This window comes from Phascolarctos cinereus, unplaced genomic scaffold (assembly GCF_003287225.1).
Source record: "Phascolarctos cinereus isolate Bilbo 61053 unplaced genomic scaffold, phaCin_HiC Scaffold_9;HRSCAF=440, whole genome shotgun sequence".
NCBI lineage: Eukaryota > Metazoa > Chordata > Mammalia > Diprotodontia > Phascolarctidae > Phascolarctos > Phascolarctos cinereus.
Genome location: NW_027556402.1, coordinates 155,537,820 through 155,565,228, shown reverse-complemented (window position 1 = coordinate 155,565,228; position 27,409 = coordinate 155,537,820). Strand labels below are relative to the sequence as shown.

The following is a 27,409-nucleotide window of genomic DNA, read 5'->3' as shown; positions in this document are numbered from 1 at the left end:
GTACTTACTGTGCCTGGATCTGTGTCCTGCCTCATCTCCACCTCCTGGCTTCCCTGGCTTTCTTCAGGTCCTGCCTAATGTCTCACTTTCTGCAAGAAAGCTTTCCTAGTCATCCTCAATCTTGGTGCCTTCGCTCAGAGACTATCCTCAATTTATCCGGTAAATAGCTTGTTTATATGAAGTTGTTTACATATTGTTGTGTCTCACGTTAGACTGTGAACTCCTTCAGACTACGATGACTGATATAAGCTAAAGAGGACTGTCTTTCTGTTGTGTTCCTGTATTGACTTTCTTCACAACTGGTGAAGATGAACAAAAGAAAAAAGCAAAAGAAAAAAGAAATGAATTGTCATAGTTCACAAACCTCTTGAGGGTAAGGATGAGCAGCATGATGGCACTCCTGTAGTAGAACTTACATAGGTAAAGTCTCACCCCTGCTCACCCCCATCCCAGCAACGACCTTTTTATCCTGGGGAAAAGCTTCAAGAAGTCATCAAATTTTAGAGTTGAAAGGGACTTTAGAAAGGATCTATTCCATTCCTTATTTCACAGAGGAGGAAGGAGGCCTAAAGAAAGTCAGGGCTTTCTCAAAACCATTTAGTTAGCTAGTGGAAGAGCTAATTGAGACCTGAGATTCCCTTCCTAACAGAAGTTCCAGGACTGTCTAATAGACTGAGAGTTCTCAAACTTTTTGGTTTCAGGACTCCTTTATACTCAAAAATTATTGAGGAACCCCCTTTATACTTTTAAAAATTATTGAGGACCCTAAAGAGCCTTTGTTTATGTGAACTTATACTGGATGGTCTCCTATTCCTCCAATAAAGGACCTAAGTCTCCCCTGAAAAAAAAAAGTTCAAACTTATACAAATTTAAAACATTAATTCATTTAAAATAATAATAAACCTATTACATGTTAATTTAAGTAATATTTTAAATAAGAAACTATTTCATAAAGAAAAAAATTATCTAGAAGAGTGACATTGTTTTTACATATTTTTGTAAATCTCTTTAATGTTTAACCTAATAGAAGACAGCTGCATTTTCATGTCTGCTTCTGAATGTGATTTATTATGATAGATTGTTTTGGTTGACATGTATGAAGAAAAATCTAGCCCAAAACAGATAGTAGTTGGAAAAGGGAGTATTTTAATCGGCAAATAGCATCATTATGAAAATAATTTTGACCTTGAGGACCCTTGAGAGGATTTTGGGCACCCCTCCCCCTCTGAGAACCACTATAGTAGGTCATTCCTATACCAACCCATTCCTAGACTAGTTAGAGGGACTTCTCACCTGCCCCCTTTTGTAGAGTGAAAGCTGAGGAGCTGGTGACATGAGGCTAAGGAGAAACTCTTCACTTCAGCCACAGAACTGAATTCTTGACTGAAATACTGTAAATTAATCACCTTAAGAAAACTTTGCAGCCCTGCTACTTATGTATGTAACTTGATGACTGTGTCATTCAGACTTTTTGTTCTTTAATTTGAACAACTTAAAAAATCTGTTTTTCCAGAATCACTGTGCAGTAAGTAATGAATGCATGCTGTGGTCTCTGATTAAGAAAACTAGCTGAGGTATATTATTACTAAAGGGAGATCCATTTTTTCTGAAACGTTTTTCCTTTGCTGAAAAATGTGGTAGTTTCATGCTGTGAGGTCCCTTGTGAACCAAATCAAATGCTAACACGCCCTAGGCGTTGATGGTAAAAACAACAGAAGAAAAAATACTATGGCCTCATACTATGCCCCCTTCCCTCCCCCGCAGTGAAAATATAGTTTGTTTTAAAATTGTCTGTCTAATCATTATGACAAATAATTTGCCTCATATTCTAGCTGTTTTCTAAAAAGTTATTTGCTTTTTTAGACCCTGGTGATTTTCTAACTGTGGCTGTTTTTGAAAGCTGAATTTGAAAACACTTTGCCCGCTTGTGTGCTGAGGAGGTGGATCAGAACAGTTTTTGGCTACTTCTCATTCTTGCCTAAATATATCGAGTCAGACCATCTAATTGCAACAGATTTTGTTAAGTGCTTCTTAACTTTAACTTTATTGTGATGGGGTATTATAGGACTCTGTGTATTTATCAGAGTCTCTTCTTTTTCCCCAGTGTCATTGTTGCTCCAAATCAGGACTCAAACCATCCTTTCCTTCCTTTTCCCCTTCTTCCACAGTCATGTCACATTTCTTTGGCAGGTGGCAGATGCCCTCAGTGCCGAGAGAGCAGGTAGAAAAGATGAAGTGAGCAAAACCAAATTGATGTTTATTGAAATGACAAACCGTGATTCAATCATCAAATGAAAATCACAGATCTTACTAAAATGTGTGAGATCAGAGATCCAAAGTCACTGAAAACTTTTTTCATCTACTCTTCTCCTGAATCACTAAGTTCAACCTGGGAGAAGGGATGAGTGGAGGTGCTATCACACCAAGGTCTTTGTTGGGACTTTAGGACCGGTTTGACTCAAATACCCATTTCCTGCTGCTTCCATCTACATTTTCTTCTTTATTCAAGCCAGTCCTTCCTCTCTTCCGAGTTCATGTTTTCCTTTGCCCAGTCCTCCCACTACTCAAAATACCACATCCCTTCCCATTCTCTTTGCTGACTGCTTCAATCTCTCTTCATTCCATCATCATGGACCAGGAGGAAGGAGCCAGTGCTCTCCTGGCTTCCAGGAATACACCTTGAAGCTTCCTCTTCCTTTGAAGCTCACGCCACCTCTTATACGTAGTTATTGAAGTCCATGTCAGTAGATGAGTGTAGCCGTTGCTCTCATCCTCTGATCTCTGGGTCATTCTTCCCTCCTTTGGCAATGATCTCAGTACCTTTGTAGTCTTTATAGTACTTTTCCTTCTCAACCTTTGCCTTCATCCTGTGACATCAATATTTGCTTTATTATCTATTTGAAACTGACATCTTTGAACACCCTGGCCTTTCTTCACGTCCTCTTTTCTTGTAACTTCTACTACCTCTCCCTCTGCCATAGCCACCTACAGGGGTAGTCACACTTTAGACCTCACTACCATCCCTGTTCTCTGAGACCTTGAGTTCTGAGATTACTCTCTGTTCAAAATTTCTTGGTTTTTTTCTTTTTTTCTTCATTTGTTTTTTTATTTTTAAATTTTTTTAAAATTGTACTTACAGGAGTAGAAATGTGGGAGGAAGAGGCCTGGCACAGAAACACTGTGGCCACAGGTGAAGTCATGCTGGGAGAAGGGTGTAGTCCAAACTTTGAAGGTGACCTCTGCAGGAGGCACCATGGAAATGGAAGGTGGGGAATGTGGGAGGTGTTGGTTGGAGAGGCCTGAGCTGAGGCATGAAGATAAGGCTCATTGTAGGGTAAAAGTACACCCTCCTGGGCTGGAAGTTTTCCTATGCTCAGGACCCTCAGACAAAGCCCTGTTTTCCATAGATTATAGATCTGCTTCCCCCTCTCTCATTGTTTCACCCATCACTGTCTCCGTTCTATGTCACAATGATCTTCAGTACCCCAATCCCTCCCTGTTCTTCCCAGTCTGTCGCCAGTGTTCTGGCCTTACTTTTACTTCCCTTCACAATCTAAATCTTGGACTGTACCTCTTCAAAAAGGCCTATCGATTGTTCTCCACTCTTTCTTTCTATTTTGCTCATTCTCATCCCTGTCTCTTTCACCATCTATCTTCTCTGCCTCTATTCCCAAGCAACTGGACTCTGCTGAAGGATGCCATGAAATCCTGGGCCCACTACAAATGCATATGATCTCATCTCAAGTGAGGTATCATGGCTGTACAGCATTGCCTTTATTGGCCTGTGACTCACCCTTGTCTCACAATGGCAATTTCAGACCTTCTCCTCTTTTCTTCAAGCCCCAAGTCTATTCTCACCCCCTTCTTCAGCAAATGACCTTAGCTCCTACTTGACTGAGAACACTGATGCTCTCTGTTGTGACTTTGCTCATCTCTCTTCCTTCTCATTGTCTTAACCTTTTGCAGCATTGAATATTAACTACCTCTCTTCTCTTTAATACTCATCATCTTCCTCCTAAAGCTTACACTTCAAAGCTTACACCTAAAGCCCTGACTTTCCTATTTGCATTATTGCACCGTCACCTCAGTTACTCAGTTACCAAACCTCTCTCACCTTTGATGCAGTCTCAGTCCTCACCTCTGACATAGAAGCAGTTGCCAAACTTTATGGATTCTACCTTCACAGGATTTCTCAGGCTCATCCTCTTCTTTTCCACAGCTATGACCCTCCCCACCTGAACTATTGTAATAACTGCTTCATTGATGACCATGTTTCTGTCTCTTCTTTCTCCAATCCATTCTTCAAAAGGCCATCAAAACAGGCTTTCTAAAGCATGGGTCTGCACAGTCTGTGACTTTCTGGCTCAAAACACTTCAGTGGCTTCCCTGGTCTCCTTTACTTTCTGGGGCAGCTAGGTGATTTGGTGGATAGAGCTCCAGCCTATCAGGAGTCAGGAGGACCTGACTTCAAATCCAGCCTCAGACACATAACACTCACTAACTGTGTGACTCCGGGCAAGGCAAGTCACTTAACCCTGATTGCCTAGCCAAAAAAAAAAAAATGCCTTCCCTCTATTGACTGTAACCAGTCTGTCCTGCATATAACTTGTTTGTACGTAGTTGTTTCCAGGTTGTCTCCCTCATTAGATTGTGAGCTTCTTGGGAGCAGGGACTGTGTTTAGAGTCTTTCTTTGTATTCCCAGTGTTTAACACAGTGCCTGATATATAATAAATGTTTATTGACTGGACCACTTATGGCTCTAAGAATAATCATAAAATTCTCAATATTTAAGGCCTTCCATAATCTGGTTCCTAACTGATTTTCTGGAGGGCAGGGACTTTCTTTCTCCTTGTATTTGTATTCCTAGCACTTAACACAGTGCCTGGCACAAAGTAAGTACTTAAGAAATGCTTATTGATATGACTTGACTGAACCCCCCCTCCCCTGTCCCCTTCCCCATCTACTCTTATGTTCTATCTAAAACTGGTCTGTTATGCAGCTATGTAGTGTAATCCATAGAGTGCTGGACTTAAGAGTCAGGAAGACCTGGGTTCAAACTCTGCTTCATCTACTTAATAACTAGCCCTCTCCTCGTCTGTAAAATAATGTTGTCTCTCTGAGGATCAAATGGGATAACATGTAAAGCATTTTGCAAACCTCAAGGTGCTGTATAAATGCTAGCTATTCATAGATGTCTCAAACTCTTCATACAATTTCCTGTTTCCTTTTGCTCCTTCAGAATGTTCCTCATACCTGGAATTCCTTCATTATCTCCACCTTCCAAGCTCCCTCTTAAGAGTCACTTCAGGGGCTACCTTCTCCATAAAGCTTTTCTCCAGTCTTCCCTTCCCCCCCAATTGAAAATAATTTCTTTGACTTCAAATTCTCCTGGAGCTCTTTGCTTCTTTCTTTTGACCCCGCCTAATTCTAGTTTATGTTATAATTTGCACACATTACTTCCTACCAGTAGACTAGAGGAAGCTCTTTGAGGCCTATGATGGCTATGTGTTTCAGCTCTCTACTCCCACTACCTCTCACGAGCATGGAGCCCTCAATAAATGTTTGTTGGATTGAATTCCATTTGCCAGTCCCACCTGTATCTTTGGAAAGTCAAAACAAGTTGGACCCTTGTGTCCTATACTTTTAAAGTCATAGCTGTGTCTCCTTTGGACTTCATTAATTCTGTTGAGCACCACTTGTGTGTGAAGGCACTATGAAAGATGTAGAGGGAAAGGAATTAGATTTTTTTATTCTTTCTCTCAAGGAGATTATAATTTAGCAGAGCAGTGAATTATTTTTTCCTTAGTTACCCCATGGACCATAACACATCAGTACTGTCTGTGGGGTTTTCTTGGCAAAGATTCTGGAATGGTTTGTCATTTCCTTCTCCAGTAGATTAAGGCAAACAGAAGTTAAATGACTTGCCCATGGTCACACAGCTGGTGTCTGAAGCCAGATTTGAACATAGGTCTTCCTGAGTTCAGGCCCCATTTTACATACCTTTAAAATAAACTATAACAATTTTCAATATTAAATCTTATATCAGTCATTCTCTAATTTTCTTTGTTGTGTGATTTTAAAAATCAATGATAATGATCATCCAGATGCAGATTTTATTTGACAAATTTTAAACTGTAAATCAGTTATTCCCTATGACTCTCTACACTTTGGGCCAAATTCCTATACCAGTCTGACAGATGTACACATGAGAATTATTCGAGAATAAACAGTATAATGGGGGAAGGAAATTACAGAGTTAGATCATGTATTTTAAAACGAAAGGCTAATTGCATCTTTTGATCTAGAGTATGCCTACTCCCACTTTCTTCTATTAGAATGGAATTCCTGTATACTCAATCTGCTGTTAATCTAGGGGATTCATGTATGTTTGATGTTCACTTTGCACTCACCTCTCACCTGTTGCTCCAAGAAGATGTAACATGTGCAGCAGCCACATCCCAGTAAACCAATTTGACAGATGGATTGAGGTTAACTGATGGGCCATCCATTGGTAAGTTGGGGGGGATGTCTACCTCACGTGTGTGAAGACTTCCCTGGAGGGAATGGGCAGATGAGAACAGTTTGTTCCAGTTGCTGAGGAGTAGGCACTGTGGAGCAATTAGAGACTGGTCAGACATTGAAGACACCAATGTCATTCACTGCATCCTGGGCCATCACCAGTCATCCTGACTTTTGCCTTGCCTCTAGACTCTGGAAGAGAGAGTGAGGCTGATGACTTTGTGCAGCTGTGACTCATTTAAGTCCAGTTCTCAGGAAAGTCAAGACATTACCCTGATCTCATTGGTCTTTACTGGTCCTCTTCAAAATAAATGATGAATAGCAGTGCTTAAGAAGTACTTGATTGATTGATTGAATTTATACCGTTCTGAATGAAAGACAAGCAACACTATCAGTCTATATAAACTGGCTAGGAGTGTTTTTGGTTTACTTTTTAATTATCTCCTTGGGATTCTTTAGAATGAAAATACTGGAGTTGGGTTCTTTCTTCTCTTGATCCTTTGAGGAAAAAAACAAAATTGGGGTTTTTTAGACTGTAAAATAATGATTTAATTAGTGTTCCCAAAATAGAAAAGATCTCTAACAAAGACTGACTTTATGGCAGGGAAGGTTTTAGTTTCTTGGCTTTACATTGGGATCCGCAGCCAGTGGAGGTCAAGGAGTCTCTGTTCTCCAAGATCTTTCCATCACAGAGATCCATCTGTTCCAAATCATTCCCTGCCTTTGAGTGTCAGCCAAAATCCCACCTCCTTCAAGAAGCCTTTCTCTATTCCTCTTAGTGTTAGTGCCTGTATTGGATTATCTCCATGCTATCTTGTATGTGTCTTGTTTGTATGTAGTTCTTTGTACGCTCTGTCCTTCCTGAGATTGGGAGCTCCTTGAGTGTAAAGGCTATTTTTGCCTTTCTTTGTATCTCCAGTATTTTGCACAGTGTCTGGCAGGATAGACTTTAATAAATGCATCATTTATAAAGTGCCTACTTTGTACCAGGTGCTATGGCTAGTGGAAGAGTAGGCCTCCATGATAATCTCACTTCACTTAAAATTAATGACCTTTTGTTAGGTAAGAACACGTTATTGATCATTCAGTCAAAACTAGGTGTGAGCAAGGCCATGATACCTCAGAACTAGGGTGAGATTTCTTGGGTTAACCAAGAATCTTCTTCAAACACTCATTATGTGCAGAGTATTTCTACCATATGTGGAATATAACTGTGCAAAGTCATCAGCCTCACTATCTTCCCAAGAGTCATCAAAGTCCGGTGGCAAGACATAAGTCAGGCTGACTGAAGACAGCCCGGATGCAGGAGGAGGTGTTGGCCTTTTTAAGCTAAGGTCTTTCCCAGGTGTATATAACTTTTTTTTAAAAAAAAAAAAACAACCCCTCATATCAAAAAGTCCAGATTTGTTTATTTAACTGTTGTCAAATGAAAGATCCTTAGTAGCTTTACAGAGAACTGCATCAGGATTCAAAATGCAATTCAGTTTACCAAAAGTCATTTTTGTATGCAGTCTTTGGGGAAAACAGCCATTGTGTACAAAGTAAGCTGTAATTCTGTTATTCGACCTTGAGGGCCAGGGGGAGCTAATGTGAAGTTTGTTTAGGAGTATGGGATGACAAGCCGTGCATCTGTGAGATCTGGAGGTAGAGTTGAAATCAGAGTAGAGGCCCAAAGGGGAGTAGATCAGAGAGAAGGGAGACCAAGCAGATCAATATACCTGTCCGGAGGAAGTGGCAGCCTCCTGAATGAGATCTCTGGGCTTTCGAGCTAAGGCAAGAAGAACCCAAAGGAGCTGCCGATGCTGAGGAGGCTGGCCTGCCTCCTCTCTTACCTTCCTAATGAGGAGCAATTATTTTAGTGTCTGCAGCAGACACTGAGGGAACAAAAAGAGACTAGAGAGAATGGAAGATGAGAGTAGAGATGAGGATAATAACTCCCTGGAAAATCAGTCCTCAGTACGCCAGTAAATAATCATTTACTAAGTGCCTGCCGTGTGCTAAACGCTGTACTATGTGCCGAGGATAAAAAGAAGACAAAAGACAGTCTCTGCCCTCAAGGAGCTCCGAAACCAATAGGGGAGATGGTATGCCAACAATTAAGTACAAATAAGCTATACACAGGACAAATTAGAAGTAATCAACAAAGCAAAAGCTCTAGAATTAAGAGGAGTTTGAAAAGTCTTCCTATAAAAGGTGGGATTTTTGTTCAGATTTGAAGGAAGCCAGGGAAACAAGGAGAGGATGATGAGAGAGAGCATTCCAGGCATGGGGAAGGAGCCAGAGAAAATGCCTAGAGCCAAGAGGTGGAATGTCTGTTCAAAGCACAGCAAGGAAGCCAGTGGTTCAGAAGTATTTGTGTAGAGGCTGTAAGGAGTGAGAAGACTGGAAAGTCAGAGGGAGAGAAGGGGGGATATTCAAGAGATGTTGCAAAGGTGAGATTGACAGGCCTTGGCAGCTGGTTGAACAGGCGAGGTGAGAGATAGTGAAAGATTGAGGATTACACCTTGGGTGTAAGCCAGGAGGAATGGTGCCTTTGGTAATAGGGAAGCTTGGAATGGGGGAGCTTTTTTGGGGAAAGATAATGATTTTAGTTTTGGACACATTGAGTTTAAGATGTCTAAGGGACATAGACATAGTTATCAGTCAGTGTTGATGAGGCTGTCAGAAGACAGACATATGAATACACCAGCAGATCTATACATTGGCTCATCTGTTTTTGAAAACAATTTGGAATTATAGAAGAAAAGTTAGTAAGTTGTATCCTTTGAATTGGCTCAGAGTAAGTATAAATAGCAATTGTTTCTGTTCTGGCCAGAAACTCTGAGAGTCCTCCCCTCCCAGACTTATTGTTTTGTTGACGGCAAAGTAGACCATCTTTTGTCTCAATTTTCTAAAAAAATTAATTTATTTTTAGTTTTCAACAATCACTTCCATATGCTTTCGAGTTTTAAATTTTTCTCCCCCTCCCTCCTCAGTTTCCTCCCCAAGACATACTAGTATGCAATCTGATATAGGCTCTTTTGCCTCAATTCTTTCCTGGCCTTTAATCACTAAATGGGTGTTGCCTCAGACAAACTGGGACCTGGGAAAGACCTTAGCTTAAAAAGGCCAACACCTCCTACTGCATCTGGGCTGTCTTAGGTCAGCCTGACTTATGTCTTGCCGCCGGACTCTGGTGACTCTTGGGAAGATTGTGAGGCTGATATGACTTTGCACAGCCCTGCCTCACTTAAATCCAGTTCACTTCCAAGGCAAGACAGCACCCTCCTAATGTCATTGGCCCTCTTCTGGAACAAAGGACAAAAAACAACAAACACCCGAAGGGTAAGGAGGTCAATGACAGAAATAAGAAAATTTGTATTTTTATGTGTATTACCATTTACATACAAAGTTATGCTGATTTATGTCATTCTTGTAAAATGCATGGAACACACCTAGATATAATGATAGCAGTACATTTGTAATATGCTTTTCCTACCCAGGAGTCTTTTTGTTTGACTGATACTGGTGGATGGGGTGGGGGGAGGCAGTTTAGATGGTTTTAATTCTGTTTTATCACATGTACCATCAAAAGGCAAGGATGGATTGGGGTCAGGAAGATCTGGATTTGAATCCTATTCATTAGCTTTGTGGCACTGAGCAAGTCGCTTAATCTCTCTTGGCCTCATTTTTTTTTTATCAATAAAATGAGGAGGGTTCCCAATATAGAATTATGATTCTATGACCTGTATAGAAAAAAAGGAAATTGTACATTTTAGGGAATGAGTTTGAGGGGACTGTGGCACATCTAAGGGGAAATGTCCTAGAACCAGCTGGAAATGTGGGGACTCTAGGTCAGGTATGATGGCAAGGCTGGAGGCATAGCTTTGGGAATAATCAGTATAGAGGTGATTGTTGAAGGTGTAGCTGTGGATTGACTTTCTCAATGAAGTGTAGAGGAAGACGAGAAGACTAAAATCTCTTCCAGACAGATCTGAACTGTGATCCATGTTCAAGGACACTAGGAATTAGGTGACAGGGATAAGAACAAGAGCCAGAAGGAGGTCATGGGTTATCTTAGAACAGTCTTAGCCAAGGAGAGCAGAAGTGAGCAGGGGGATTTAAGAACACAATACCCATGGGTGTGATGAATATGTCTGTAGAATGAGGCTGTGAGAAGGAGGAAAACAGGATGGCAACTGAATGAAGTGGAGTTATCAGTCAAGCTTTGCTTTTTAAAAAATGGGGAATTTTTCAGTGTTTGAAATCAGAAGGAAAGGAACCAAAGAAAATGGAGAGTTTGAAGGTATGGTAGAGGAAGACAATGTGTAGAAACAAGATCCCTTGGGTGGCCATATTGCAGATGGAAAGATTAGCTCTAGAAAAGAGGATGGACTTCCACTACATCCAAGACTTTTGGAAATGGTGATAGGATAGATGTTGATAGAATTTATTGAGCAAGACGGGGTGTGTGTGGGGTCAGCTGATACCAGATAGTGTTGGTCAACAGCTGTGAACAAAGGTGGGGGACAAATAGTTGAGGGAAGTACTGTGAGCTCAAGGGACAGAAGGAGGAAGACTGCACAAGTCTCTCTGGGGATCAAGGGAGTTGGAGATAGATGATCAGTGGGTTTGCCAGTGATGCATAAGAAATGGCAACATATCCTGACTTGCAAGAAATAAGAAAATTTGTACTTTTATGTGTATTACAATTTACATACAAAATTACACTGATTTGTATCATTCTGGTAAAATGTATGGAACACACCTAAATATAACCTTTTCCACTACAAAAATTCTGTAATCTCAATGTAGACTCTTTAATTTTAAACATTTATGCTACATTTCGAGGAATCTGTATTCCTCCAAGTATGTGTTCTCTTATCTTAGAGGTAAAATATGTATGCCTGACAAATTTAGTGCCAAACCTTCACTTTTTTTAAAAAAAGCATTTGAAACACTTGTTTCCATTGTGCTATGGGGTCTACTAGTAAAATCAAGTACTGTGATTTTCCGACTTAACGTATACACGTTATCATATAAACTGGTCACATTAAAATAGTTGCTCAGGTGGGTATGATGATCCATGATCAGAACAACTTTTCTTCTCTCACTTCTGCTGCTCCTTGGGATTTTATTGCCCTCCTCTTTTTTTCTATTAGGCATGCTGTTGCTTAGCTGACTTACATTCCATCACATATCATCTCTACTTCTCACCTGGTACAAGGCCACTCCTGGGCAAAGAGTCCACCTCAAGCAAAATTATTGCTGTCACCATCCCTCCGTGCATACCCCTCAAAGCTGATGTGCCAATCCTTTGCAACTGTTTTTGGAGACTTTGACTTTTTTTTGAGACTTCTAAAAGTAGCCAGTGCTGGGCTTGGAAACAAGATGAGTTTACATTCTGGCTCAGTTACTGAATAGCTATGAGACCCTGGGTTAGTCAGAATCAGTTTGGGGAAACCTTGTGGCTTAATTTTGAGGTACCCAGCCATATAATGGGGGTTGATGGTGGAGGGTGGGAGAAAAGGACCAAAGGTACATGTGGATTCCAGTCCCGACTGAAGTAAAGATGCCAGTCCATCCGTGACTCAGCTAGCAGTGGAATCCTGGGCGGAAGTGGGATTATCTTCAGGCCATGGCAGGAAGAGGATTGAGAGGCTTCCATCAGGCTTTGACCACTCCTCCCAGCTGAGTGTCGACATCCCTGGGTTGCCTCACATAATAGGCTTTTGTTAGAGTCTAAGCTCCTCAATAGGAGAGGTTGTTTCATTCTTTATACCTAGCATAGTGCCTGGCACCTTAGTAGGTACCTGATAAATAGTTGATGAGGTAGAGGGCCAGGAAGAGGTTTCCTACCTCAGATATCAGAAGCAGAGAGGTTCCAGTTCTCAAAACTGCATGAGGAATAGAGGTTTCTAGGCAGATTTGGGGTCTTTCAGAAGAGGGAGTGGATTAGTGATACCATGGAGAACTCATCTGTTAAGGAGATAGAGCTTGCTTTTAAAAAAGGCCAGGAAAGGCTGAGAGTTTCTATAGCTGTCCATCACTCTTTAGCTCCCTTCCCACTCCTCACTGTACCTCCAGGTCCCTCTGTCTCTGTCATTCTCTGCTCTAATGAAATTTCAGGCTCAAGCCAACAACAGTGAATTCTTACTTACAATGCCAGGCTTATAGGGAGAGGGAATCCCCAATCCTCCTGAAGCAGAGTGGGCTGGGAAAAAGATGTGCTCTTGATAACTTGCATGGGCATTTAAGTTCTATGCTTTGGAAGGCGTATGGGTTAAATGGGATTTTGTGGATTACACTAGTAAAGGGAACCAGATTTGAAGCCAGAGGATCTGGGTTCAAATCCTGGCTCTCCCACTGGACCTTGGGCGAGTCTTTTAACTTTTCCAAACCTTAGTTTCCTAGTAATGTGACAGGTTTGGAATAGATGACCTCTAGCTATCCTTCCAGTGGTACATCTGTGATCCTGGGAACCTACCATGTATAATGTTGTTTTTCTGGAAAAAAAAAATTATAGAATGAGATTATTGGATCATAGTTCAGTCCCTTAGTTAATAGATGAGAAAATTGAGTTCCAGAGAGGTAGAGATTTGGAGTCAGAGGAGCCCAGGTTTAAATATTGGCCGAGCTATTTAGTAGCTAGCTCTGTGACCTTGAGGAAGTCACCTCTGTGGACTTAATTTTTCAAATGAAGGGACCTCAGTGATGACCTCTCCCAGGGCCATCTGTCTGTAAATCTATATTCCTATGAACTCAAACAACTTCCTCCGTTTTCCACAGTGATTTTCATAAAGGCTGGCTGTCTGGGAATGGGAAAGGAGGTAAGGGATAGAAGGGGAACATTATAAAAACAAAATTATATTATTTTTTTAAAGTCTTTTACTCCCACCCCCTGCTAGGAGAGGGAGGGGAGGCCTAGAGAAATTAAGTGATGTACCCAAGATTATGCAAGTAGTACCTCTCAGAGTCAGGATTTGAACCCAGACCCTCTCACTCCAAATCCTATACTCTTTCTAGTGATCTATACAGCGAAATAACTATTCTGAATAACTGATTTACATACAGCCTTTCAATTAAGCTGTTACTTTCATTGGATGATTTGTTTCCATTTTATTTTCATTTTAAACAATTTTTGTATCTGCAGTTTATTATTGAACTATAGTTTGTTAGAGAGAATATTGCTTTGTATGGATTCTGGAAGGTAAATTAGCATATTTCTAAACTAAAATTTACATACGTAATCATCCTTGAAGTGTGAGTAGCTAATTCTTGGCACTAATTCTAACCTTCCCAGCTCTGACATAATAGTGAAGGTAGCCAGTTAATTAACATTTATAGTCATATTATACAATGTGTTATATTATAAACACTTAATAAAAGACATTGCCTTGAAGTTATGTTAGTGACTGGGTTACAATGTGGTTTTCCTTACTAGAGTCATCTTAAAAAAAGGAAAAACAAAAAGGCTCGAACAGTTCATTTGTTTCAATGAGTCAGGATCATGTCATCTAAACTGACATAACTCTGAGAAATAATCACCCTCAAATGAAACTGATAGAGCTCTCCCTGAGAATACAGATAAACTTCCTAACAGCTAATCTGCTAAAAGAGAGTGCTGACAGATGACCTTCTCCAGGCACATGAAAGCATTTCCCCTTTCCTGCAAGGGGCCACCTCTTACTTCAAAGGTTTCGTAATTGATCCTTGCACTTGAGGTCATTCCTGACCAGTGGAGTTTGAGACAATTCCTGACCAGCAGCAAAAGTGTTTTAATTTGAGCCTTAAAATATGTGGCACCACTCAAACCTCTGATTTTTTGTCATTAAAGACAAGAAATCAGCATCTGCTAGAAAGCTAAGGAGATTTTTGCTTGAATTTAACACAGGCCTTGCACTCAAAGTGCTGATAGTATAGATGGGGAGATAAGACAAATTAAGGGCAATAGTATGATATAAAAAAATTAAGAGTTTGAGTAGATATAAACTGGAGATTCAATGCAGCATGCCACTGAAGTGACTTCTTTCCTTGTAGGGATCACCTGCATGGCCACTTATTTTGGTAATCAAGAGAAAAACACAGAATGAACAGCTTGTTCAGAGGAGATGATAACTAGATTTTCAGTTTATTCTTATAATATTTCATCCCAGACTCTCAACAAACACACACACACACACACACAGAGCGTCTAGTCAGGTGTTTTATATATTGAAAGGCAATGTGGCATTGCCCTAGCCTTAGAAACAAGAAAACCCGGCTTCAGATCCCAGTCAAGACACTTAGTTGTATGACCCTGGGCAAATCACTTAGTTCTTCCACAAACTAAATTTCCACATATGCAAAATGAGGGTAATAATAGTATCCACCTCTAGGGTTATTGTAAAGATCAAAGAATAGTAAAAAGTACTTTGCAAACCTTAAAACTCCATATAAATAATAGCTAGTTACCTAGTAGGCGCATAGTAAATATTTTTGAATGAATGAATTGGGTATAATGAGGTTTGAATGAAACAGACTATGCTGGAGGCTGAAATTAACCAATCCACAAAAGCAGAAGTCCACATCAGACAGGAGTCAAGAGAAACCACACTAGTTTTTTCTAGCTGGAAACTTTCTAGCTAGGTCTTTCTAAATTTCTAACTAACTGGAGTAAAAGGGATTTGTGTTTAAATCTTCCCTCTAATGTTTTATTACCTGTTCAAGAATGAACAAGTCACTTAATTCTTCTGGACCTCAGTTTCCTCCTGTATAAAATGTAGAGGTTATGTTAAATCCCGTTTCAGGTCCTTTTCAGCTCTAGAGCTATGATTTTAAATCTTTATCAATAGTAGATGGACAATAAGAAGTATAAAAAACTGTCTAAATTTAGATTTAATTGATTCAGGCAAGACTACATGATTGAGGGAGAAAACAGAGGCATAATACATTTTTCCCATTCCTGGAATGTCGCTAATAATTTCCTGGGCTATTGAATTACAGGAAAAATATTGAATTTCCTGATTAGAGAGAAACGTTAATACCTTTTTCTTTTTCTTTCCCAGCAAGTAACTGGCCGAAGTTTTGGTGACAGAGATTTTCGAGCAGGACTAGAAAATGGCATCCTGCTTTGCGAGTAAGTGAAGATTCATTTTAATTGTTGCCATTAAAAGGGAAAAAAAGAGTCACATTCATGTTGTCTGTAACACTTTGAAATTACCCTTTGTTTTGGTCTCATTGATACCCTGTGTGCTTTGTCAAGCTATAACTGTGGTGTCATACTTGTTGTAAAGGTCTGGGCTGAAGCTTTCTTCCTGTCAGTTAATGTAAGAAGGCATGAGAATTTAAGTGATTTGTCCAGGGTCACACAACAATTGATAAGTGTCTAGGCGGAGATTTGAATCAAGGCCTTCCTGTCTCTAATCCAAGTGCTCTGTCTTTCTTCCTCAGATAATATACCACATGAAAACAGAATTTACTTTATCTCCTTCCTCTCTCCTTTCCCTCATCTTTTCTCTGTTCATTTCCTCTCTTCTCTGCCTTCCTCTTTTCTGTCTCCTCTTCTCATTTCTCAACTGCCTTTCTCCTCTGTTCCTTCGTCTTTTTTCCTTCTCCTCTCTTTCCTCTCATCTCCTCTCCCATCATTCTTTTCTCTTCCACTCTTTCTCCTTTCTTTTCTCCCATCTATCTGCCTCTGTTTTCCTCTTCTCTTCTCCTCCATTTAGTGGTCCACTCCTTGATCAATGCAATGAATCATTTTTAGTGATTATGATTCAAATATGAATACTAATTTCAGAGTTATTCTCTTTGTCTCCCTCTCTTTCACTGATCATGTGTGCTGTATCTTGGAATGCTGTAGTAAGTTTTTTTTTTTCCTTAATAAAACAGAATCCTATTTTTAAACTAGTAATGAAATAAGCAGCAGCTGTAAAAATTTTAGGAGGGAGGACATGAACTTCATCTGAAGTTTTCAAGGATTGGATTTAATAGTTACTACGATTTGGATTCTGATAATGGTTTTTTAAAATCTTTTTTTTCCTTTTAAGAAACAAAATAAAACCAAAAAAAACAAGCCAAATTGAAATTCATAGTTTTGTCTTTGAAACAACTTTTAAAAATCTACATCTTAACAAAACATGTTATGTGCAACTCAGTGCCACAACAGTTTGAAACATTAATAGCATTTCTCTGTGGTTTTGCTCCTTCTTCATTGGTCCCAGCTGCAGGTTGGGTTCCTTGCAATGTGCTTGTTATTGACAAAGCCTGCTTCTGTATATAGCCCTGTCCTCTTCAGCAGATTTACCCACATGCATGTCTTGCCTTCTGTTAATTTACAGTCTCAGGTCACCAAGTAGACACCTTATTTTAGAGATGTTCAGATGCTCACATAACTAGAAATCCTAAGTAGATCTATAATAAAGTTGAGTTGAGTCCTATCATGCACTGTTATTTCCAACTCAAAAGCTTGATGCAAAATCCTTCACGTTTATTCCTAAACTCTCTCTTCCTCTACAACTTCACCACAAGTTTTTTTGAAACCCCGTCTCTTGGCTTCTTTGAGAGACAGGCAGCTTTCTCAAATTGCAGGCCAAATTAAGATACTTGGAAATTCTTTCTTCTTCCCTAGAGTCCGAGAATTATCAAATCTGTTACTTTTTTGAGACACATATTTGGACTTCTTTCTCTTATGTACCATGTTAGTCCAGAAAGACATTCAAACTTTTGACCTTTTGTCTTTTTAGTATTTATCCATCTTCTCACTGGGAATCCTCTTTCTCTTCCCTCATGCTAAATAAAGGGAATGGGTTGAAGATGAAGGACTTACAACTGGAAGGAACCTTAGTGATCACCTAGTCCAAACCTCCCTTTTGCAGATGAAGAAACTGAAGCCTGGAGATTTTAAGTGATTGGTCAAAGGTCAAAGAAAAAAACGAGCAGCAGCATCAGGATGGGAGCCTGCCTAGAGATAGGAATTCTCATTAGCAGCACCTTTCTTTTCTGTGTGAAGTGATACTTTGGCATTTGGCATCCTTTGTCAATAACAAGCACATTGCAAGGAGCCCAACCTGCAGCTGGGACCAGTGAAGAAGGGAAGAAACCACAGGGAAATGCTATTAAGGTTTCAAACTGTTGTGGGGCAGAGTTGAGTGTACCATGTTTTGTGGAGTCTTGGTCTTGGCAGCTTTATTTCCACCACCAAGGACCTCTAGCGGACAGATAATGCCGCCAGTGAAATAGTGGTACCTGTACGAAGACATCAGAGGTGGTGTGAACTGAGTTACCCGACCTGGCACCTGAATGCTCAGGCCCCTGAGCCCTAGAGTCTGAGGGCAAGCCCAGAGCAGGCAAAGGGTCCTTTCTGAGGACTCTGGCTTCTACCTCTTACATACAGAGACAGAAAGAAAGTTCTAGCCCCAAAGTCAAGTGGTTCAGTCAGGAGCCAAGAAGTTAAGTTTTAGACGTTCAGTCCGTCAATAAGTCAGTCAAACACTTATTAAGCACCTATTATATGTCAGGCACTTTGCTAAGACGAGGTGAACTTGAAGTGGTAGACTATCCAGGCGGAACTATCTCAAGGGCTATTGGGAACGAGAAACTTGTGAGATGGATCAGGACTGGAGATGTAGAGTTGAGAATCATGTGCAAGAAGGCGACAGCTGAATCAGTGATGGGGGATGACATCACAAGTGGATTCTGATAGAATACCCAAAGCTTGGTGTCCTTTTGGAGACACTCACTGCATTGCATGATACTAAGTTCTGTAAATGGCTTCTCTCCCCCTTCTAGTTCCCTCTTTGTCCTCTACATCTTTGTAATTTCTGTGGTGCCCAACACTGTGACTTGCCAGTAGAATCTTGGATGAACCAACTAGTTGCTTTATGATATGCTGAGAGTTTTAAAACATAAATATTGTGAGGTATTGCCTACAACTTTTTTCAGCTTGATATCTGACATAGGTGGCTCTCAGTAAAAAGGGTCTTGGAGTTAGATGATGATGGCTCCTAGCCTAGCAAAAGTACCTTCACAATACATTTAAAAAAGAACATGTTTCTTTTTAAAAGGTTGAGTGATTTCCCCACACTTGTAATAACTCTCTCTTCTGATAAGAGCTTTTGAATTCTTCATTTCAGGGCAAAATCCTCATCTGGACTTAATTTGTTTCTTAATTTACTTGCTGCAGTTTCTTTTTCTTAAATCATCTCTTATTTCATTCAAGATCAGCTGATTTGATTTCCAGGGAGAAAATTCCTCTTTCTCAAATTCTGTCAGTATAACAGTGTTTCTCACATTTCAGTGTCTGACCTTCATTTCTTCCATTCTCATCATCCATACCTTTAAAGGTCTCAACATACTGTTCATTCTTTGTCTCTTCTCTATCAGATACAAAATCAAAGAATATGAGTTGGGAGGGACCCTAGTCCAACCCAAACAGATTCCTTCTTTCTTCCCTTCCCACACAGATAAGCATTCACTAGTTGAAAAGCAGTATGATTTAATAGAGAGGGATTTAGAATCAGATCAGATGAGTTGAATCCTTGCTCTATTACTTTTCAGCTGCATATCCTTGAGTGAGTCACTTAATTCAGTTTCATCATCTTTGTAATGAGGGGGATTGCCTTCTGGGCCTCATTAACTTCTAAAACCACATACTAACAGTATTTATGTTTTATTGAATTTTTATTTATTTTATTAAATATCTCTCAATGGCATTTTAATCTAGTTTGGGTATTGTGGGTTGCGTGTTGACACCTCAGGGCTGGGTGGCTTCTAAGGCCTTTTTGAACTCTGTATGATTTTATGTTTGGCTCTTACTAGCCCTCTTTTCTCTATACCTCCTCACTACTTTATACCCTTTTGGATCCTGACTGTTTCTCTTCTACCCATTAAGTTTAATTTGAAGCTCATTTTATAGGTCATGCTCTCAATCAATAGGCATTTCATAAAACTAATTCCTAAGTGCCTCTTGCATGACAAGCACATCTTTAGACAATGGGGATGTAAGAGAAAAATAATGCAGTCCTTGCCCTCAAAGGGCTTACATTCTGTTGGGGTTAGCAACATGTAGATACACACACACACACACACACACACACACACACACATTCTTATTAATGACAAAACAAGAGGCTTTTGAAATGCTGTGGTCCTTCCTCCTTGAGTACTTGCTTTTCCTTATGGTTGTGTATTCTGTCTCCCTTTCTGCTAGCAGATTCTGAATCAGATTTTTTCCTAATTTTCATATGTGTATATCTATGTTATAGGCTCCTCAACTCCCTTTAGCACTGCTGATTCCCAGGATGAAACAGGTTTCTAGTGATTGCAGTAGAAAGCAAAGTTTTTGGGGAGAGCCTTCACAGTGCTAACGGGAATCTAGGTGATGCAGTAAATAGCCTGGAGACAGGAAGATTCATTTTCCTGAGTTCAAACCTGACCTCAGACATTTCCTAGCTGTGTGACCTTGGGCAAGTCACTTCACCCTGTTTGCTAATTTAGTTTCCTCATCTGTAAAATGAGCTGGAGAAGGAAGTGGCAAACCACTACAGTACCTTTGCCAAGAAAACCCCAAATGGGGTTAGGAAGAGAGAGACACAGTCGAAAAATGACTGAACAGCAGCAATCGTGGTATAGCTCTAACAACCCGCAAAGGTCTACAATAGGAGTATTTTAGAATAGGAGCAATAACTATTGGAGAATCCATATGACAGGCAGTGTGGTGTAGCGGATGGAGGGCTAGATTTCAAGTGAAGAAGACTTGGGTTTAAATTTCCCTTCAGACAGTTACTAGCTGTGTCACTCTAGGAAAAAAGTAACTTACATTTCTATGGGTCTCAGTTTCCTCACTGGTAAAATGAAGGATTTGCATTTGATGACCTCAAAGATACCATCTTTTTCAATCTGTGATCTCAATTGAGAATAAAATCAGTAGTGTTTAGGGATGGTATTTAAGAACAGCTGCTTTCCTCATTTGAAATTGTTTGGTGCTTCTTTTTAACTTGGAAAGTAGGGATTTGGTTGGCAACTGATGATAAGGAATGCTTAAAACCCCCAGTTGACAAATATGTAAATTGCAACTGAGAACCCTTTCTCTTTGTTCAAGCCTAATCTTGTTATTATTAGTGGAGCCAATCCTAATGGTGTTTGCAGCTGTGTTTAGAAGCCAATGCTCTGTGTGTTTGGTAAAACATTTCTGTGCTCCCAGGAAAACTCCATACTTCTGATCAAATAAAAGGACATTCACAGACATGAGGCCGATGATGATTTCTCCTTCAGCCACCCCAGGTTCTGAGCAAGGCCTATCTTGTTTTGTTTAATTTCATTTAATTTCTCCTGCCCAGGTAGACTTCTGATATTTTCCCTCACAAGTGAGTTTAGTAAGTTGGGCTTATCCTTTTGCAACTTGTTTTCATTGGTCTCTGTTAGATTCTGCCTTTCTCTTGTGGCATTTGATTGAAGGTTGATCATGCTCATAAGGGGTGGAAGAATATTTACTACAGTAAAAGTGTTTCTGTGTTTTCCCTAGGGGAAATGAGGGAGGGGAGAGGATGCTGTTTGTATTTATATTTGTATTTGTCACACAATTGTAACTTCTAATGTGGCAGTTTATATCCTTTCACACTTTCCCTGCTTTATTTTTCCACTGTCCACAGAGGATCCAGCCTGGCATTCAGGGTCTCCTCCATAATTTGGCTCCAAACTACCTTTCCAGCCTTGCCTGCCAATGTAATCTCAACCATTTGCCAATACACAAAAGAGCCCTTAGCTTTCCTGTTTCCATCCTTTTGTTCACCCTGTGCCTTCTTCCTGCCCAGAAATTCTCTGGAAATAGTGATTTCTGTCTTCATTTGTCACACCAGTCTCCTATTAGATTAATACAGGATAAATATTTGTAGTTTTTGTTTTGTTTTACTCTGGACTACTAAGTGCATTTTCATTATCCCTGTAAATATTTTCAGTCTTTGACAGTAGCCCTATTTTTACACATGAAAATGGAGGAATCAGATGTGGCATACTCTCTCTAGTCCCTGCTGCTGGGGAGGCTGAGGTGGATCTCACGAGTTCAGGAGCTAAACCAACTGGGTATCTCTACTAAGTCTAGCACCAATATAATGACTGCTCCTCCATTCACTCTTCCCCCCTCCCCAGTGGAGGGCTACATGGTTACCTAAGTAGGGATGAACAAGCCCAGATTGCAAAAACAGAGCGATTAAAGCTTGATGAATACAGGCATACCTTAGAGACATTGTAGGTTCAGTTCCAGACTACCACAATAAAGCAGGAAAGCGAGTCACATAATTTTTTTGGTTTCCCAGTACATATAAAATTTATGTTTACACGATACTCTGGTATAAATGTGCAATAGTACTGTGCCTAAAAAACCCCCAATAAATATACCTTAATTTAAAAATATTTTATTACTAAAAAATGCTAACCATCATCTGAGCCTTCAGCAACTTCTAATCTTTTTGCTGGATGAGAGTCTTGCCTCAGTGTTGGTGGCTGCTGCTTGATCAGGGTGGTGATTGCTGAAGGTTGGGGTGGCTGTGGCAACTGCTTAAAATAAGACAATAATGAAGCTTGCCACAATAATTGACTCTTCCTCTCTCTTGAACATGTAGAGGCCATCTAGAGTTATTAATTGGCTTAAGTTCAATATTGTCTCAGGGAATAGGGAGGCCCAAAGAGAGAAAAAGAGATGGGGGTGGCAGGTGTGGGGAGTTTGTAGTCCCAAAACAATTACAATAGTTAACATCAAAGATCACTGATCACAGATCATAATAACAGATATAATAATGATGAAAAAGTGAAATATTGTGAAAATTACTAAAATGTGACACAGAGACACAATGTGAGCACGTGCTGTTAGAAAAATGATGCTGATAGATGTGGCGCAACACAGGCTTGCCACAAACCTTCAATTTGTAAAAAATGCAATATCTGTAAAGTACAATTTCAAAGCACAGTAAAATGAGGTGTGCCTGATAGGGATCAGCATTAGTGGCTGCTGCATTTCTAGTCTGGGCATTGGGTAGGGTGGGGGGGTGAGGGTAAGAAAATGGAGGATTCAAAATTAAAGCTATAAAATTTTACAAAGTCACTGAAATTAGGACTTAAGGTTCTTTGGTTCCATGTTTCAGGCTCTTGTTAAGTCAGATTCTACAATTTGATTTCCTCTTTATTTTTTCCTCTTAATTCTCATGGCTCTTTGTACCTTTCTCCTGCCACTTTTGCACTTGATTTTAAAACAAACACAAAAAACTTACCATTGCAGTTATTTGAATGTATGAATTATCCTGATTTTCCAAGCCTTACAGTTTAAGAGCTTAGGGAATTCAGTATCCATTTTGAGTGAGCAAGCTTACATGCATGTCCTGTAGGAGTCCAATAGCAGACTAGTAAGGTAAACACATATGGAAAATCTTATGGCCTATATTAGATTGACAGCTTTATGAGGCCAGAAAACCCTTAGAGGTGGGAAAATGTATTATTTGCAGGTATAATGGTGGAAAATAGCCTAGATTTGCTGGACTATGGAGTAAGTGAAGGATAGTGGCAAGAGATAAAGCTAGAAGCATAGGCTGGATAAGTCCATACATATTGTTAGAGCTGGGTTTCTATGAGCTATTTGGACAGAGGACAGAATATGAGAATTTGAGTCAGAAGACCTGGGTTTGAATCTTGCTGCTCCTTGTGAGATGTTGATCAAGTCATTTCATTACACTGGTCCTCAGTGTAGTTATCTATAGAATGGGAAAGTTGGATTTCATAGGCGTAGTTTTGTATTTAAGAAACCTAGTACTTCCCTATGTCTGCTGTGAGGAGAGGGACTGTGTTTCATTGTCTGTTCTCATTGGTTTTTTACTTACTCAGTTTGTCTTCCTCTTAACAATATTTTTGTTTGTATCATTTTGGCCATTCTGTATATTACTTTCTTGGTTCTGATTATCCCATTCTAGGTTTGTTCATAAAAAGTCTTCCCATGTTTCTAGGAATTCCTCATATTTATCAACTTTTATTGTACCTTAACATTCAATTACATTACCATAGCACAGGTTTTAAGTTTTAAAATTTTTTACAAGTATTTATTCTCTTCCCACTGCTGCTTCTTCAGTAGAACAGTATTATTCAAAACAAAAACCCCAAACCCTCACGATCGTTAGAGGTAGCACAGTGAAACCAGTGTCCACATTGGCCATGACCAACTATGCGTGCTTCATTCACGATTTTAGGTCCATCATCTCTCTGTCAGAGGTGGGAGATGTGATTCATTGTCAGTCCCGGACACATGGTTTGTCATTGCATGAATCAGTTCTAAAGGCCTGTTTCGCTCTCTCATTTTATTGTAGTATACATTGTTTTCTTAGTTCTGTTCGCTTCACTCTGCATCAGATCATAGAGGTCTTCCCAGTCTCCTCAGAAAATGTCTGTTTCATCATTTCTTATGGAACAGTGACTTACTGCAATTTATTTAGCCTCATTCCCTGATAAATGCAGACCTCCTCAGTTTCTTTTTTAGTACTACATAAAGAGCTACTATAAATGTTTTCATGCACATGAATTCTTTTCCTCTTTCTTTGTTTTATTTTGGGTATAGGCCTGGTAGTGGTGTGCATTCCCAGGATGTGCACAGTTCTGTAGCTGTAGTTCCAAATTGCTTTCCAGATGAGAAGGCCAATTCAGGACTCCACCAACAGTACATTAGGATGCCTATATTCCCCACAGCCCCTCCAACATTTTGTATTTTTCCTCCTTTGTCATCTTTGCTGATCTAATGCATGTGAGATAGGACATCAGGGGTGCTTTAATTTTTACTTTTATAATTATTAGTAATTTGGAGTATTTTTTGGATATGTTATTGATTAAGTCTATCAATAAATAATCTATCAATCATCTATGGCTGAGTTCACAAATCTGTTGTAACCTGTAGCTTCCCTGTCACTTTCTCTAGCTCTCCTCTCCTGCTAAGCTTTGTTTCCTAACAGTAATTAAAATTTTCTGCCACTGCCTTAACAATTGCTACTACTGGAATCTATAAAAAAATTCTATCAGTAAATTCCTCGTATATCTGACTACTTTTGTTTTCTTTTTATACATTTCCTAAATGGTAGGCACTCACTTTGTTTCCCATTCTTGGTTACCACAAAGAGTATTGCTATTAAAATTTTGCTACGTGACATTTTTGTTTCTGACGTTGACTTCTTTGGAGGTATAAACTTAGTTGTGGGATATTTGAGTTACATGGTTATGAAGAGGTGAGTCACTTTTCTTACACAATTCCAAATTTATTAGCAGAATGATTGGAATCCTTCCTATCTCTACCAACAGTGTATCAGTGTGTTGGATTTTTCCTACGGCCCCTCCAACTTTGTCTCCATCTTGTCATCTTTTCCTATTTGCATGACGTAATATTAGTGACAAGATTTGAACTAATTTCTCATTTTTACCAGTGACTTTGTTTTCCCTTATTTTCTTTATTGTACCTTGTTCTTCCCAGCTGTTGTATTAATATGCATAATTATGATAATGGCTTACATTTTTATAGTAATGTAAATTTTGCCTAATTCTTTTCTTGATACAACACTGCAAGGTAGATAATACAAATATTATTATTATTTTACATATGAGGAAACCGATTTTATTGTGATTCTATAACTAACACCAAGATCTGTGCTTTTTTCCCATTATATGATGAATGAGTCTAGCTATGCAGAATAGGTCCTATTCTCTATTAAAGAAATTTAAAACTGTGGCAAGGGTTTATGCATAAGTGACAGCCCTACAGATGAAATAAAAAATATGGTCATGTTTGTTTTTGTAAGGTGTAAAAACTCTTGTTGAATTGAATTCCCAATAGCTTTTGTCTTTAGAAGAGCCATTTATCTGCCAGCGTGTGTTTTGCGTGTAATAGAGGATTTGAAGACTAGTTTACATTTAAATGATAAAAGGACTTCTTATCAAAGGAATAAAAATCTGCCCTGTTGCTAAAATAATTCTGTAAAGATAAAAGATCTGTTGGCAAACACTTGTTTGTGCCCTAGTTGCTGAATGAACTGCTCAATCCCAGGAAGGAAGATTGTCTCGGCTCCTTGTTATGACTTGAACACGTGATCCAGCATAAGACTGATATGTATGTTCACATCTTCCAAGACTGGTTGGTTGTATGTCAAATTAATTTTAAATTATCAACAATAGCAGCAACAATGACAATTCCGGACTATGAAATAATATTAATTCCAAGAACTGGTGAGAGAATTGGTTGTTGTATACTGTTTGTGAAGCTGCCTATTGCTGAAATCATAGTCATGGAGTAAAAGATCATTAGAGCTAATACATATGAGAATACCTTGAATGAACAGTCAAGTATTAAACCTAATATATCATTTGGTACCAAGAATACTGTTTGCTTCTTTTTTTTAATGTTAATTTATTTTTAGTTTTTAACATTCACTTCCATAAGCTTTTGAGTTTTAAATTTTCTCCCCCTCCCTCCCTTCACATCTCCTTCCCCAAGAACGCATGCAATCTGATATTGTCTGTTTTTTCAACCGTGCGTTCAGTCAATAAATATCTATTGAGTGCACTGTGTGCATAGGTTAGCACTGTGTTAGGTATGGGGGGGGAATCGAAAAAAGGAGCTGGAATTCTTCCCCTCTGAGAAATTTCAGTCTCGTTGGGAGGAGAACACACACACACACACACATACACACACACACACACACATACAATGAATTAGGTTTCAAACAGTTGCTAGAGTTCGTAGAGGGAGGAGAGCAATGTGGGCTGAAAAAATCTTATGGAGAACATGGATCTTGAAGAGTCTGTAGACAATAAGGGGAAAAAAGTCAAAGACATTGTATCCCTGAAGGAAAATATGGATAAAGGCTTGTGAATAGAAATGAATATATTATGTTTGGGATGAGAAAACAACAGGCTGATTGCAGTGGAAGGTTTCAATTGAGGACTAGTGTGAAGGTGAAGAAGAAGAGAATAGGTAGTTTGAATACGATTATGGAGAGACTTGACTGCCAGTCCGAAGAACTTAGATTTTGTTTTTTATGCATTGGGGAGCCACTGGGAGTTTCTGAATAGGGGAGGAACATCATAAATTCATTGGTTTTTTTCTTCTTTTTTTGCTTTTAGGCAATTGGGGTTAAGTGACTTGCCCAGGGTCACACAGCTAGTAAGTGTCAAATGTTTGGTCTGAGGCCGGATTTGAACTCAGGTCCTCCTGACTTCAGGACTGGTGCGCTATCCACTGCACAACCTAGCTGCCCCCTATAAATTCATTGTTTTGAGAAGAATAATCTGATGACAGTGGGTGAAGTGTTTTGGACAGAGAGACCTTGAAGTTGGGAGGTCAGCTTGGAGACTGTTGCCATAATCAAACTATGATGTGATGGGGGCTTGAGTCAGGATGGAAGCAGTGGGAAGAGAAGGGACATATTTAAGAGACATTTTGAAGGAAAAATTATTAGTACTTGGGCAACTTACTGGATGTATTGGATAAAGATCCTGCAGATGTTTCAAGGCCTAGGTGATTAGAAGTTGTAATGACAGCTTACTGATGAAATTGAAGTTTACTTGTGGGCATTTTGAATTTTAAGGTGATGGTGGTGGAGTTGAAGACATGAGATTGAAATTGAGGTGAGGTGTAGGGTCTGGGAATAAGTATACCTACAGTAGTAAGGTGGATATAAAGGAGGATAGAAGGGAGAAGAGGAACTAGCAAAGGAGAAAAAGCAACTGCCATCTTGGATACAGGAGGAAAAGTAAACATGGTTTCCATGTCATAGAAATAAAGGGAGGAATGAGCTTCTGACAGAATGGAGTAACCAGTTATGTCATTTTGCAGAGAGGCCAAAAGGAATGAGGCCTAAGAAAAAAACCACCGGATTTGTCAAGAAGTAAGCCATTGAAGGACATTGAAAA

The 27,409-nt window shown here is 39.5% G+C and overlaps 1 protein-coding gene across 4 annotated transcripts in view; it reads left to right on the top strand.

The window, feature by feature from the left end:
* LIMCH1 (LIM and calponin homology domains 1) overlaps positions 1-27,409 on the top strand; it is a 365,498-nt gene that overhangs the window by 129,288 nt on the left and 208,801 nt on the right. For 3 of the 4 annotated variants that reach the window (XM_078148667.1, XM_020990988.2, XM_020990997.2), the window contains exon 2: positions 15,547-15,617. The exons of the other annotated variant lie outside the window; for it this stretch is intronic. In XM_078148667.1, coding sequence (XP_078004793.1) covers positions 15,547-15,617 — 71 coding nt within the window. The remainder of the gene's footprint in view (positions 1-15,546; positions 15,618-27,409) is intronic. 4 annotated transcript variants of the gene reach the window in all.